The sequence below is a fragment of the Danio aesculapii genome, chromosome 6 (genome assembly GCF_903798145.1).
Source record: "Danio aesculapii chromosome 6, fDanAes4.1, whole genome shotgun sequence".
Lineage (NCBI taxonomy): Eukaryota > Metazoa > Chordata > Actinopteri > Cypriniformes > Danionidae > Danio > Danio aesculapii.
The window spans coordinates 50,210,157-50,224,999 of NC_079440.1; the positions used below are offsets into that span (position 1 = coordinate 50,210,157).

The following is a 14,843-nucleotide window of genomic DNA, read 5'->3' on the forward strand; positions in this document are numbered from 1 at the left end:
TCAAGTAATTTTAGCATGTCAAAGTCAAATTTATGCATATAAAATATATTTTCCCAAAAACAAAATTGTGGTTAGTGAAAATGCCAAGTGGCTAGTGATGTTGGAAAACTACTAGCCTAAGTGGCTAGTGATCAAAAAGGTTAATGTCAAGCCCTGCTACTAGCCATTAAATTTAATCTAACCAACTGCTTTAAAAATGTGTATCGTTTTAAATAGTTTCCACTGATGCTGTCCACTGACCTGTGTTTGTAATGCTGTAGTCCTCGCTCTTCCTCCTCATATGGTAAATGACTATGACCCATACAAGTGAGGTGCCGACAACACAGCAAACGACCACCATCACAACAATGCCAACAGTTGTCCATCCATCCTGCCCGTAAACGCTGCTCGCTGGGTCACAGTTGGCCGAGGGTGAGACGCTGAGGTAGATATGGCCACGTTCAGTGCCGAGCGTGTTAGACATGATGCATGTGTATTTCCCGGCGTCAGCAGGTCCCGCATCAACAATTATAAGGAGCTGATTGGCTGCGGCGAAGAAGTGACGCTCTGTTAGAACCAACGGGGCATCGTCTTTGGTCCAATTAAGGCGAGGGGCAGGGCTACCACGGGCTATACACTGGAGGACAGCAGTCTCTCCTCGGGCAACATTACGGTCCTCTAGAGGGCGCTGGAAGGATGGAGTTTCTGTCAAATAAAAAAATCCATTTAAAGAGGACCTACTATGCAAAAATCTATTTTATAAGCAGTTTAAACAGTTATGTGAACAGTGTGTGAATATAGCCAGCCTCGACTGGTAAAAATTAATTCAATTTTTTATAATCACACTAGATAAATAGTCTATAAAAAAACTTTAACTGACATTTATTCTTTGTACATGTCATCGGGGGGGGGGGTCACTAGTGATGATCTCACCCTCATTAGCATAAACAGCCCTAAGTGAGAAGCAGCCATCTGCCATTAGTTTTAACCGAGATAGCTTTAATCCTGTTTTGAATCTGCCACTTTGGTCATACATAGGCATCTGTAGCTCCGCCCTCTTTTGAAAAGAGCGCAATCGCATTTGAAGTTAAAGTGACAGTCACCAAAATGGCAGAATCTGAATCAAAGCCAAATTGTTAGAGTTATAAAACATTATATGTGTGGTATTTTGAGCTGAAACTTCATATACACACTCTAAACTTGTTCTACATCTTGTAAAAAGGTGCATTAAAGAATCCCTTTAAAGAAAATATGTGCACATCTGAAAACTTATGCCAGGTGCTTCAAAAACTGAAAAACGCAAATAAAACTAAATAAATTTGTCACACTTACACTATAGTTCTCAATAGACAGTTCATTCAAATAAGCAGTGTTTTGAGCACTTGCCATTCACTTAAATTCTTCCTAACATAATCTGCTTGCGTCAATATTTAGATACTGTATGTGTAAGAATACCCAGAAGGGGTGGTGATATTAATAGGATCTTACTATAGATAAAGTGTTTTACATTTATGCATGAAATACACTCTCAAAATGGTTTACATTTGGAATCGGAAACCTTTTTAGTGATTTGAAACATTATTATATTAATGTGCAACGTAGCGTGTTTGGTTTTCTATTCTTATTTTACATTTATTCACCTTATTTCTCAGGTAAGAGTGGGTGTGGCAATTGTAACCTAATTGTTTTGAGACTTCCTGCCTCATTCATTTGCATTGATTTTAGCCATAAAAACAGCATATTATGTTGCTTAATGTGGCAAAATAGTATTTTCTTTTATATTTATTTTAATGCATTGCCATAAACATACAAATTTGTAAGCAAAGTTTTTTACTGCAATTTGTTACTCACTAATCATTTACCCATGAGCAAATGAAGCAGAATTCCTAAAATAATCACAGAACGAGTTTACTTCCACAATATGTCTAAGATGAATTTGATGATTAGATATAAAGCTGCTCAATAATGTCAGTTGTGATGGATCATGTTGATAAATTGTTCTCTTCTAAGCTTTTAATGCTTACGTGATGAAAATGTTGGAGTCAAAACATGCTTTTTTTAGTAAATGGACTTTTTGAGAGCAGAAGTGTGACAGTGTGCCATTTTCAGTAACCAAAAAAAAAAAACTGATATTATTTATTAAAAGTAAACAAACTGTCAAAATGAATCGAATACTATACCTAGCACAGTAAGAGTGGCATTGGCTGACAGGCTGCCTGCCTCGTTTTTGGCTGTACAGCTGTAGACGCCCATATCTTCTGCCTTCACATTAGCGATGAAGAAAGTGTCATCGTCTGGCATGACGTGCATCCTTCTTTCGCGAGCAGCAGGGAAATTGATACCGCCGTCTTTTTGCCAAGCGATCTGGGGTGTCGGGTGTCCCTCTGCAGCACACTCTAACCTCGCGACAGTCCCGGTGCGGATGGTCAGGTCCATGGGCGTCTTCAGGAAGGTCGGGAGCTCTGGGGGAAAAAGCAATTAATGAGTTATTTCCACAAGCAATGCCAGAAAGTCCAGATATAGCCAGTCTATTCTTGTAAAACTCAAGTAACCATAAAACAAACAAACAAAAAAAAAAAAAATCATTAGATTACCATGATTTCTTCCAATTTAACTGCGCCACAGTACAAATTATTTTTGAAAAAAAGATGGCGTTAAACCCAAATATTATGATATATGTCCCCAACCTCACCGCAAACCTATCAGTGCTTGATAATTTTGCCACAGACCAATTGGGGGGCGGGGTGTATGGTTCGTAGGTTGCTGACAAAACATTGCCGTTATCCTCATGAAGAAAATGACAAAGCACTGCAGCGTTTGGGTGCTCTGTTTGTGTCTAGGATAGTCTACCGAAATGTGTATATTCCATACAAGCTGAAGCGGATCGGTCAGTTCTGGTCACAAATCTCGCGGTGCAGCATTCATTCAACTAGGTGTTTGGAAGGCGCAAGCACGTCACGCCGGCAGCACACGCAACTCGCACGCCTCCATTGGAAATAACGAACTTGCGTGAACTCTAGAAAAGATGGGATATGCAAATGGCCACTAAAAGGCAGCCGTCATTTGCAATTTCCAGCAGTTGATCTTCTTGCACAGACATGCTGGATTCACCTGATTTGTTGACAAATGGGTTGCGGATCTATTCCTTGGCAGTTCGCGGGTCCTTCACTGGGCCTTTTCCCCTTAGCAAAGAAACTTTCCAAAGACGTCTGTTTCTTCCTCATTTTGCTGCTTGTGGGTTAAATTTGGGCGCTCAAGTGGTGGAGATCTAAGCAAGAGAATACGGTAATTTTTTTTAAATAAAAGATTTCTCAAAATAAAATATCGTTTAGACTTCGATAATAAATAAAACGGAAATTATTAATGATTTCTTGTGCAGCCCGGTACCAATTGATCAACGGCCCAGTACCGGTCCGTGGCCCGGTGGTCGAGGACCAGGGCTTAAATTGTGCCGAAACACGGCAGAAACATATTTTTATGCTGCTATTTACTTCATTAGAAAAACAATAATTTAATGGACAGCATTGTGGCAGCAGTGGAGTCATTCAGGTTCCTGGGCACAACCATCTCTCAGGATCTGAAGTGGGACACTCACATTGACTCCATTGTCAAAAAAGCTCAACAGAGGCTGTACTTTCTTCGTCAGCTGAGGAAGTTTAACCTCCAAAAGGAGCTGCTGAAACAGTTCTACACCTCCATCATTGAATCAGTCATCTGCACATCAATAACTGTCTGGTTTAGCTCAGCTACTAAATACGATCTCTAAAGACTACATCGAATAGCGAGCGAATCACTGCTACAACCTTTCCTACCCAAGAACTGTACTTATCCAGAGCGAGCAGAAGGGCTCCCAAAATCACTCTGGACCCCTCACACCCAGCACACCGCCTCTTTGAACTTTTACCTTCTGGTCGACGCTACAGAGCACTGCGCACCAGAACAGCCCGACACAGAAACAGTTTCTTCCCTCAGGCAATCCATCTCATGAACACTTGATGATAATAATTGTGGAACCAACATCTTTACTTGCTGTACACTTTTATACACATATATACTTATTTAACAACACACTTTACATGCCAATTTGCACATAACAGGTGCACATATAACATTGTATATAGTAAATAGCTGTACATACACTTGTCAATTTGTATATTTGGATTCACTACTTACTTGTATTTTTTTTTTTTAAATATATTTATTATCTGTTTTTTGTCCTGTCTCTGTAATGCTGTTGCACTGTAAAAGCTCTTTCACGAAAACAAATTCCTCGTATGTGTGAACGAGGCAATAAAGCTCTTTCTGATTCTGATATTTAATTATTATAAATATTAAGTTTCATTACTTACATAAAAGTATTATTCCTGTTATTCTACCTTTTACAATACGTAGTAAGGGCATAAAATAAATGCAATACACTGTATAAGCTGCCTTACAAGCAAATACATTGCTAATGTTATGTAACACTAATATTAACATAATTTTCTACTTGTATGTGACAGCCGAATTGATCTTCTGATTAAACATACAGTACAAAACATGTAATTTAATGGCCTATCAAACCCTTAAAACAGCGGCATTTCCATTTACCGTGTTTGCTTTGTGAATCATGCTTCTGTTTTTGTAATACTCTGTTATTGGGTTACAAATCCGCTCTTTCATCGGTATCATGAACTCATATAAACAGAATAATTACATTGCTGAGGTCAGCATCCCAGAGGGCTGTTATGCTTGTTCAACAGACGTGGAATATTAAACTGACAGAGCTCTGAAAACAACCATGGAGAAATGAGGGTATATAAGGCAAGAAAAAAAACGAACTAATGCGAATCTTCTTATCAAATGATAGTGCTGTAGCAATACTTCAGCACAAAAGTGCAGATGATTGCATAATTGTCATTTCAAGAAACTGATTCCAACAATAATGTTCTTCTGTGCTCTTGCTGCTTTAGCGGTGGTGTAGCTTCTGCTGTTCTCTTAAATTTACAATAATCGTGTCTTTTTCATTATTCAGATCAAACACTAGATCAAAAACACACATCTGTGAGAAAGCAGCTTTACACAGAGGTTAGCAAAGTCTTAACGATCACTTTTGGGCATGAAAATCTTAATGCAAAACTAAGAAAATGCAAATACTAACTATAATACTGTTCCATAGACATTAGTGAGCACTCAATCATCTGAATATTGAATTGAATTGAAATTGAATTGAATATCCAACACATTCTCTCACACACACAAACACAATAAGAAACTGTAATTACAATTGCAGTTTTTTCTCAATGCATCATACAATTTCAAAATCTCACAAAAAGAGTCTCAGTATTAGGGAAAGATTTCTGGATGTATGAAAAAAGAAAAAAACGAGCTGCAAGATGGCATGTTGTGATTTAGACAATGGTTTTTTCACAATACTGAAATTTCTAACTTCCATAAGATACCTTGAGAAATATTGATATTCGATAAAATTTTTCATACTGCCAGGAAACAATCGACACTAATAAAAAACTAAAATCGCATTGTTTTAATTATTCCAATATCAATACTTATCAAAACATCCCTATTTCTGACAACACTAGTAGACAAAATTATATTACATTATTATTATTATCTGAATTTTATTAATTATAACTATTTTGCTTGGTGTGCTATTTTGCACTGCTGTAGGCCTGTAGTAGAAAACATCACACTAAAAACACCATGTAACACCCCATTCACATAGGGCGTCATGTCAAGTATTGCCGAACTGAATTGTGGAACCGCCACTTCAAAAGTTGGGAATTTCTCAACTTTTCAAGCACCAACGGAAGTGTCAGCCAATCAGACAGCTTTATGCAAATACCCCAGCTCAGACAGTAGCCGATTGTGGACTAATTTAATTGGTTGACGCTGCCATGATGATCGCGTCAGCCCCAACTTCAGACATGCTCTCGGTCAAGCGTTGACGCTGAAGCTTCGTGTGAATCGGACGTAAGAGATAAGACTTATCTCATTCAAACCATTCATTCAAGAATGCTGCTTCATCTAAAAAAGCAACAGTGTTTATGAATCATTCAATTGCTTGGTGTGCCCCGGCCCGAACCAATCGCGTGGATCGAGCACGCCATTGTTAATATTAGGAGGAAAATAAATACATTTATGCTGTTTTGGAGTCAAACACTTTGGACAATGCTTGAACAAAATTTAAGACCTCGTAAAAACGTGATTAAGAATTTAATACCCTTTAAGGGCCTTAATTTTCTTAGAAATGATTTATCAACTTTTAATACTTTAAGACCCGGCGGACACCCTGTTTAAACAAATGCTATTGTAGAGAAAAAATAATTAAACCATTATGGTAAAAAGTTTTAAAAGAATTTTTAAATGAAACGTTAAAGGTTTTATTAAGATGAATTTTTGGTGATTGTATGGGTATTGACCAGATTGGGTAGCTATACGTGAACAAAGGAAACAAGGAAAAAAGATTAAGACCTACAACAGAATACTTCAGAAAATGTAAGACTTTTGAAGGCCTAAAATTTAGTTTTTGAGATTTAAGACATTAAGACTTTTGAAGACCCTAAAAAAAAAGATGAAATAGTTTAACTGCTTTTTCTTTCATAAACAAAACTCTAATGTCATTACTAATAGGCTTTATCACACAAGCAATGCCATCACTTAAAACGTTGTTTGTTTTTCTGCAAAGTGAGTGGCATACACAACTTGTAAGTTGCTAAAACAACTACGATTTGATCATAAATTATAAATATACACAAATGTAAAATAAAACCAGTCATATAACAAAACACCTCATCTAGACTCATTTAAAAGGTTAATCAAATAAATGTAGTGATGTACTAACCATTAACAGTGAGCTTGGCCATAGTGGAGTAGTTTGAGCCGAAATGGTTGGAGAGCACACACTGGTACTGGCCCTCGTCTGTGAAATTGACGTTGAGCAGATGGAGTACGGTGGTGTAGAGGAGGCGCTGGTCCTGGTAGCGAGCGTAGTTCTGCACCTGAGCTTCATACAGCACCTCTCCATCTTTGCGCCAGGCCGTGCTCATGGGAGAGTCGCTGCTGCTGAAGGCAGAGCAGTTCAGAGTGACATTTGTCCCTCGTAAAGCAACAGCAGTCTTGGGATGAGCCGTAATCTGGGGTTTAGGAAAATCACCTGCAAAGGAAACATAATAACAACATATTAATGCTACAAAAAGCTTTATTAATGGCATAAAATGAAGCCAATAGTAATGCATTAATGAGTTTGTTCCCCAAAAAATGTACTTTTGTTATTAATTATTCCCTCTTGTCCTTCCAACCCTCTGAGACATTTATTCATCTTCAGAACACAAATTAAGATACTTTAGATAAAACTGGAGAGCTGGTTGAACCTCCCCAGACAAAAATGTAAATATCACTTTGTTCACCTATATTTTTTCTCCCACATCAATTAACAGCTTGTGTTTGCTTCGAGCAATACAATGTATTGGCAATAGAGTCAGCCGTACAACATGCAAGCAAAGTATTGCCCCAATGTAAACTCCCACCCTGTCCAGATGCAGTCGTTTCTGCTGATTTTTGGCACATGAATGTTTTAAAGCTTCATAGTTTTATAGTTGAACCACTAAGTCATGTGGAATGTTTTTTGTTCTTTTTCAGTACTACAAATGTCTCTGGACTGTTGCGGTCTATGGCGGATGAGGGAGCTCTCGCATTTTATCAAAACGATGACTGACCAATTATGCAAAAATCTATTTTATAAGGGTTTAAACAGTTATCTGTCAAAATGTGTCTTAATGGTATATATATATATATATATATATATATATATATATATATATATATATATATATATATATACACACATATACAAATATATATATATAAACACTTCATAAAAATAGTCTGAAGAAACTCTATGATTGACATTCTCCTTTTGTACGTCAGTGAAGGTTGAAAGCCTAAAATTAGTGATGATATCTCCCTCATTAGCATAGACAGAGTGAGAAGCAGCCAACTGTCTACTTGTCTACCAAAAGTTTAACGCACTTTCTGAGGCAGTATTAGAAAAAAAGCTTTTCTGTTTAACCACTTAAGAAATCGACATTTATTATTATTTTGTTTCATTGCTAAATTATCAGACTATAATTATTTCTAACTGCTCTGACTGCATTTTGATATTCTGAAAAGCTCTTTGTTTGGGTCCATGCTCACCATTCAATTTAATTAAAACAAAACCTATTTATTTCTTTTCTGTTTCTTTTTTATTTATATTTAAAAGTGAAGAAAGTGAAACAAATAGTAGCTGGAAGAAACTGTATAAATAAAACTACTTATACGTTTAGACAGGATCCATAATAATATATACTTATACTAACGAGCTGTGGTCGACCCGAGCTTAAACTAACCTAAGAGGTGCAGAATCTACCCTAAACTTCCCTAAATTTAGTTGTTTACAAGGCTGTCTAAAGTGCAAGTGGTTCTTGAGCTCATGATAATAATGTGCATGTGATTATTGAAGTGCTTCTGACATCCTTTCAGAAACGGACAAACGTGATAGTGAAGTGTGAAAAAGCAAAGGAGACGTCAGAAAAAACAAGGGAGCAAATGATTCTTTCAGCAACCTTAAAGATGAACAAACTGCCATGTTTAAGTATTATCATCACCTTTTGGACTATTATGAACTTGGAATGATGGAATTACTTTCTAACAGAGGTTACATGTGCTGGTGAAGATTAATGATACAGAGGAGAGGTTTGCACTGACTGTGGGCTATACGTTGCGTGTTGTTTTTGAAGGAGACAGTAAGGGTCTGTATGTTTTAATATATTTCATATTTTTTAATTATTTACTTCATATAATTGCAGACGTTACAGTAGGCTATTTCGCACAGATCATTGATCTGCAGTTATAATCAAATCCTGTACATAGAAAGATTAGTAATGAACATTTATATACAAGTATTTATGTGTATAAACATCTGTTTTGTCAGAAGTGTTTCTCATTTCTCTGATATGTGAACGACCCGTACAGCTTTACTTTGACATTTCCTCGAGAAAGAATGACGTCGACTGAAACTTTCAGTCGTACACCACGTTCCATTGGTACCCTTTTGGCAGAGGAAATACAAGCCTGATAAAGGTGACGCGTGCTAACCTGCACTGTACCGTACCGTACTGTACCACTCAGTGGAAACGGGCCAAGAGTTCTAAAAACAATTTTGAGGGGGCATTTTGAGCTGAATCTTCACACACACATTCTAGGGACATCAGAGACTTATTTTACATCTTGTAAAAGGGGCATAATAAGTCACCTTTAATTTGTGTTCCAAAGATGAACGAAACTCTCTGGGGATTAAAACTGAATATGGGTCAGTAAAATATATCCTAAATTAAATTGTTGGGTTGCTAATCCTTTAAATTACAGTGTTATGAAAAAAAGTATTCACTAACTGCAGACAAACTCCTCTGGTTTAACAGCAAGCACACTAGATCCGGCCAGGGAGGCGGGATGAGCACAGACAGCGGTGCAGGATTGCTGGAAGCGGCTGTCAATCAACCACTGGCCCAACCACTGAAGCTGACAGTCACACAGGAGACTGCTGCTGTTCAGATCGCTGAGGAAGAGCACAGTGCAAATATATTATATTACCACATAGCTAATGAAATACAATATGTATAGTCAAATAAAAATAAATCACTTACAGTGTTTTAAGCTTTAAATGAGTGAAAGCGTCCGGGTGAATAGATATGATGCCATTCTTACTCAGATCCCTGAAGAACACATTTAAATGGTGGATTAAAGTCGGTGGATTAACTGTGTTTTTCTGCATAAAGTCGTGGGTAATATTCAAGCACAAACATTATAACAACTGTGTATATATTAATTTTTAATAGTTATTAAAAATAAAATTGTCTAAAAAAGGATAATTATAGGATATGAAAATGCTCAAGAAAAAAAGAACTTCCTTTTAAATAGCTATAGAAAAATATATTTTTGTCTAAAACAGGTGTCATGTTTTCAGACATGTTTATATTAACTTTAAGACGGCACAATTCCAATATTTTAACTTCATAAAGGTTAAAAAACAACATTTGATGGAATAGCCGTATTCTTCATAGTGCATATTTGACATCAACTTTCCATTTAATTAATTGACCATGCAATATAATCAAATTTTAAACATTTCATAGGTTTCTTTCTTAATATTTTCACCTTTAAACATTTAATAAAAAGGTAAAAAGGTCCTCCAGTTGAATTCTTTTTTGATGTGTACACATAACTTCTGGATTTGTGAGATCAGGAATGAAAGATAAAGAAATACTGAAGGCTAAAAGAGACTCACAAATGCTCTAGCTCCATCAGACCCTCGAAAGCTCTCTTAGTGATGGTCCTGATTTTATTATTCTGTAAAACACTGAAAAACACACACAAATGCTCATGTCAAGTACAATAAAAAAAATTGGGCTCATATCCACCAACAGGGAAAAAAAAAACCTACAGTGAATTCAGCCTCTTCAAACCCACAAACATGCCAATGAAGTCCTCGATGGCAAGGGATATCTCATTATTGCGAATGTTCCTGGAGAAAACAAACAAACAAAAGACAACCATCAGAATTATAGCAAAACATCCGACCGCTGCAGCGTTGAACATGTTTCCTGTGATTAATCTAAAATGTCAGAGCTGCAACCTGCTTTCTTTGAGAAATTGCAGTTTTGCATACATAGAATTGAGGTCGTAGGTCTCTACAGCAGCTTGTATGCGTTTCATGTATAATAGGAGGTTTTGTATGGACAGGCTGGTATGTGGGAGTATTGTGAGAGTGTCTTCACGCACTGCTGGCTGTAAAAGGCTGACATCTCTTTACAACTGTGCCAAAAGGACAGAGCGGTGGGTATGAGGGACGGGCATGTTTGAATGTGCTTTTTCTACGGGGTGAGCTGAACTGCAGAAGCTAAACTAAAAGGATTCATACAGGGCAAAACGAATGGGATGGACTGCATGTTAGCAATTATATAGCTAGAATCTACATCTATTTTCTAGAGGAGCTGTACACACATTAACACACCTGCTTTGAATTCATCTGAGAGCACATATTGGTTTTAAATGTAATGAGATAAAATACAGACAAATCAGTAGTTTTACAGAAAAAAAAAAAAAAAAACATATAAATGGAAGGTCTTCCAAAGGTTCAGAAACTTAAACAAGTCTATATAATGTAAAAATGACTGCATGTCTACAAATGAAGTATTACAAGATTTTTAGAGATGTACATTTAGAGTTTAATTAACCTATTATCAGGGCTTGACATTAACACCCACCAACCTGCCAAATGCAGGTATATTTCAGCTGTGGTGGGTTAGACAGACACTCCCACTAGCCCCTTTGGCTGGTTGACAATAATTTTTACATTGTAGTTTTCTTAAAAGCAGGGTACGATAATAGAGATGGCCCAATATATGTGCAAATGTGGTCTTAGAATCGAGAAGCAGCATGACTGAGAAAAATAACTGTGTTCGCGTGAGCAAAAAAAGGTGAATACCGATTAGGAGGATGATCACTAGCGCATACTATGTGATGTGATGCGCAAGACTGTTATAAAGCGCTCGCCACTGTTAAAAAGTGCACGCCACTGGCACTTGCGTGAAGCAAACCGTACCTAGAGGAAATGCAACTGATGGGATCGGTTCTCTTTGAAATATACTGGACAAAAAGCGATAATTGTGCACCCACAGTCCTGCTGCTTTCAAGAGCCAGAGATTAAAAAACAAATTCTTTTATAAGCAGCAGCAGTCACTGCTTTCATGAATTATTCCTTCAACAGATTATTAAAAGGCCTGACATTAACCATGTGCGCGTGATCATCCTTTTATTATCACTCACGGTATTTTTTTACCTGCTTTCTTTTGCTTACAGTTAATTTTGTTAATATGGTTTAATTATCATTTATTTTACAATAGCATTGCTTTGATATTAGATTAACTCCCTGTTTATGTGTAGTTAACTGGTGATCTGGGACCTTTAGCCAGGACAGACTACTGTACATATTTTAGATACATGACAATAGTTCTTTTTTTAAAAGTCAAATTTTTTGTTGTTGTTGTTGTTAAATTGAAAAGTGGATGTATATGGCTATATTTTGCTTGTTTTGACACATTAAAAAATTGTGGCTAAGAAATAATTATTTATTTATGTTTGGTGTGGTCACAGATAATTTGGTAAATCCTTAATTCTGAGCCCTGAAAGTCATGTGAAATAAAAACTAACTGTAATGCGACACAACCCATTTGCTCATGCACATTGAGCAAGCTCATATACAACACATACAAAAAGTAAAATAATTGAGGAGGTATGTGGACATAACACAAAATCTAAATAAAGTAATTTTAGCATGTCAAAGTCAAATTTATGCATATAAATATATTTTCCCAACAAAAAAATTGTGGCAAGTGAAAATGCCAAGTGGCTAGTGATGATGGAAATCTACTAGCCACAGTGTCTGGTGATCAAAAAAGTTTACGTCAAGCCCTGCCTATTATTAATGTAATTTGATGCAACTACAATGTAACTCTTGGAAGTAACTTTACTTCGATTTTTTTTTTATTACTTCGATATATTGTTTATTTATTTATTTAATTTTTTTTTCCAATTTCCTCATCTGTAAGGGGTTAAATTGTTGGGGAATGGAGTTGTTATATATATATATATAAAAAAAAGAAAGTATACATTTTTATATGTAACATTCAATTTTGACTAATATTGAATGCAATTATTGCTAATTTAAACATTTACATTTATAAAATATTACTATAATGAGATATTTTCCATATTGCATGTTAATAGTTAAAACACATTTTAGTCAAAAATATTTTCAACTTAATTGGCATGATGAAATTCCATTAAAGTTCTGTTTAAACTAATATATGGAAGAACAACTGTGTAATTATTCCTTTAAAATCATCATTATTATTACCGTTTCTTTTATTATTATTTTTTTTTACAAATACTACTTTGCAAGTTGTAAACTAGGGTGACGTGGTAGCACAGTGGGTAGCACTGACACCTCACAGCAAGAAGTTCACCGGTTCGAGTCTCGGCTGGGTCAGCTGGCATTTCTGTGTGGAGTTTGCATGTTCTCCTCGAGTTCGCATGGGTTTCCTCCAGGTACTCCGGTTTCCCCCACAAGTCCGAAGACATGCGCTATAGGTGAATTGGGTAAGATAAAATTGCCTGTAGTGTATGTGTGTGAATGAGTGTCTATGGGTGTTTTCCAGTGATGTGCTGTTTAAAATGTCATCGTAATGATGATGTTTTGAATGTGACAATACAATAAACTTAATTCACTACTGGTAATATTCAAATGTGGTTTCTGAAATATTGATAAAATGCATTATTTGTCATAGTGCTTTGTATTTGTATAAGATTTAAATTTCAAAATTTCAAAAAAAAAAAAATCTGTTTTTGAAAGCAGCCCAGTACAATTGTTATAACATCATCAACTTAAAATTCAAGCTTGTGTTTGTTTTCAAGTACTTTCCAGGTCTTCAATTCATGTTTGAAATTCAAGTACTTTTAAGAATCGTGGGCACTTATTTTAAAGTTTTGTTGTGACAACGCCGGTGTGCTCACGTGATTTTTTTTCTAAACATAAAACTATTGGAAAGACTCTCAGAGCCCCAATGTTACTGAACATCATCTGTATAATATTGACCTTATTCTGAAATTAAAGCTTTAATCATTATAATCATCATTATTATAACTGTTTTTTGGGCAAATACTACTTTGCAAGCAGTAAACTGGGGGGGTTAATAAAATTGTCAAGTTAAAAAGTAAAGTTAACCCTAACTTATTTTACCGCTTTGTTGTGACAACTCTAATATTTTTGTTCACATAAAATTATTTTTCTCAGATAAAACTATTGGAAAGAGACTATCAGATCCTCAATGTTACTGAACACCATCTGTATAATATTGACCTTATTCTGCAATGCGCTTGTTTTTATGATTATTTTAGAACTTTTGATTCAGTGGCCTATGAGAGAAATGACTAGTATTAATAAACGGCCAAATACGGCCAAACTAGTTGCTTTACAATCAAGTTGGTTCATGACTATAGATAACAAGTAGAATACTATAATAAGAAAATATCAATGTTTGCAACATAATGAGCTGTTTTTAACATCTAAAAATCAATGGAAGTGAATAAGACCGGAAGTTAAAAAGATTACAATGGCTGCACCCGCTCGTACATGAAAAATAAGGTCAATGAAAGACAGCAGGGGTTTGTGGGTAATCTTACAGTGTGCGGACATTAGCCAGGCTGCTGAACACTCCTTCTCCCAGGTGTGAGATTTGATTGTCCCCTAAATTGAGACTCTGCAGGAGACTAAGACCAGCGAACACCCAATCCTCCAGACGACTCAAGTGATTGAAGGACAAATCCCTGAGAAACAAAAAAAATACACATTAATTAAGTGTCAGAAATCAAATACAACACCACATAAAGAAAGAGTAGTTCTAGAGTCAAAAAAAATGAATGCATGGAAATTGAGCATTCGGATTAAAAGGTTACACTCAGGGCAAAGGTCACTCACAGTTCCTCCAAGCGATGGCAAAACTCCCAGGCATCAGCTCGGATGAGTCCGATGTTGTTCTGATTGACACGCAAAATCCGGAGCATGTGAAGTCCATACAGCCAGCCTTTATTCAGCTCCGTCAGATTATTGTACTCCAATTCTCTGAAGAAAAACACACCAACAGAACATTCGTCAATCATAAAATCAGTCATTTGATTTATATGGAGCAAAAACTTTCAATTATAACTTCGCTAGATCTAATTTAAGGTGAAGAAAATTAGGTAAAATTCAACTGGTTTTAAGAAAA

The 14,843-nt window shown here is 36.2% G+C and overlaps 1 protein-coding gene across 1 annotated transcript in view; it reads right to left on the bottom strand.

Annotated features, from left to right (window-relative positions):
• The window catches only part of lrig2 (leucine-rich repeats and immunoglobulin-like domains 2), a 34,286-nt gene that overhangs the window by 11,302 nt on the left and 8,141 nt on the right, over nucleotides 1-14,843 (bottom strand). The window contains 9 exon segments of the mRNA XM_056460443.1: nucleotides 241-684; nucleotides 2,160-2,441; nucleotides 6,821-7,132; nucleotides 9,411-9,574; nucleotides 9,663-9,731; nucleotides 10,304-10,375; nucleotides 10,460-10,540; nucleotides 14,260-14,403; nucleotides 14,555-14,698. Coding sequence (XP_056316418.1) covers nucleotides 241-684; nucleotides 2,160-2,441; nucleotides 6,821-7,132; nucleotides 9,411-9,574; nucleotides 9,663-9,731; nucleotides 10,304-10,375; nucleotides 10,460-10,540; nucleotides 14,260-14,403; nucleotides 14,555-14,698 — 1,712 coding nt within the window.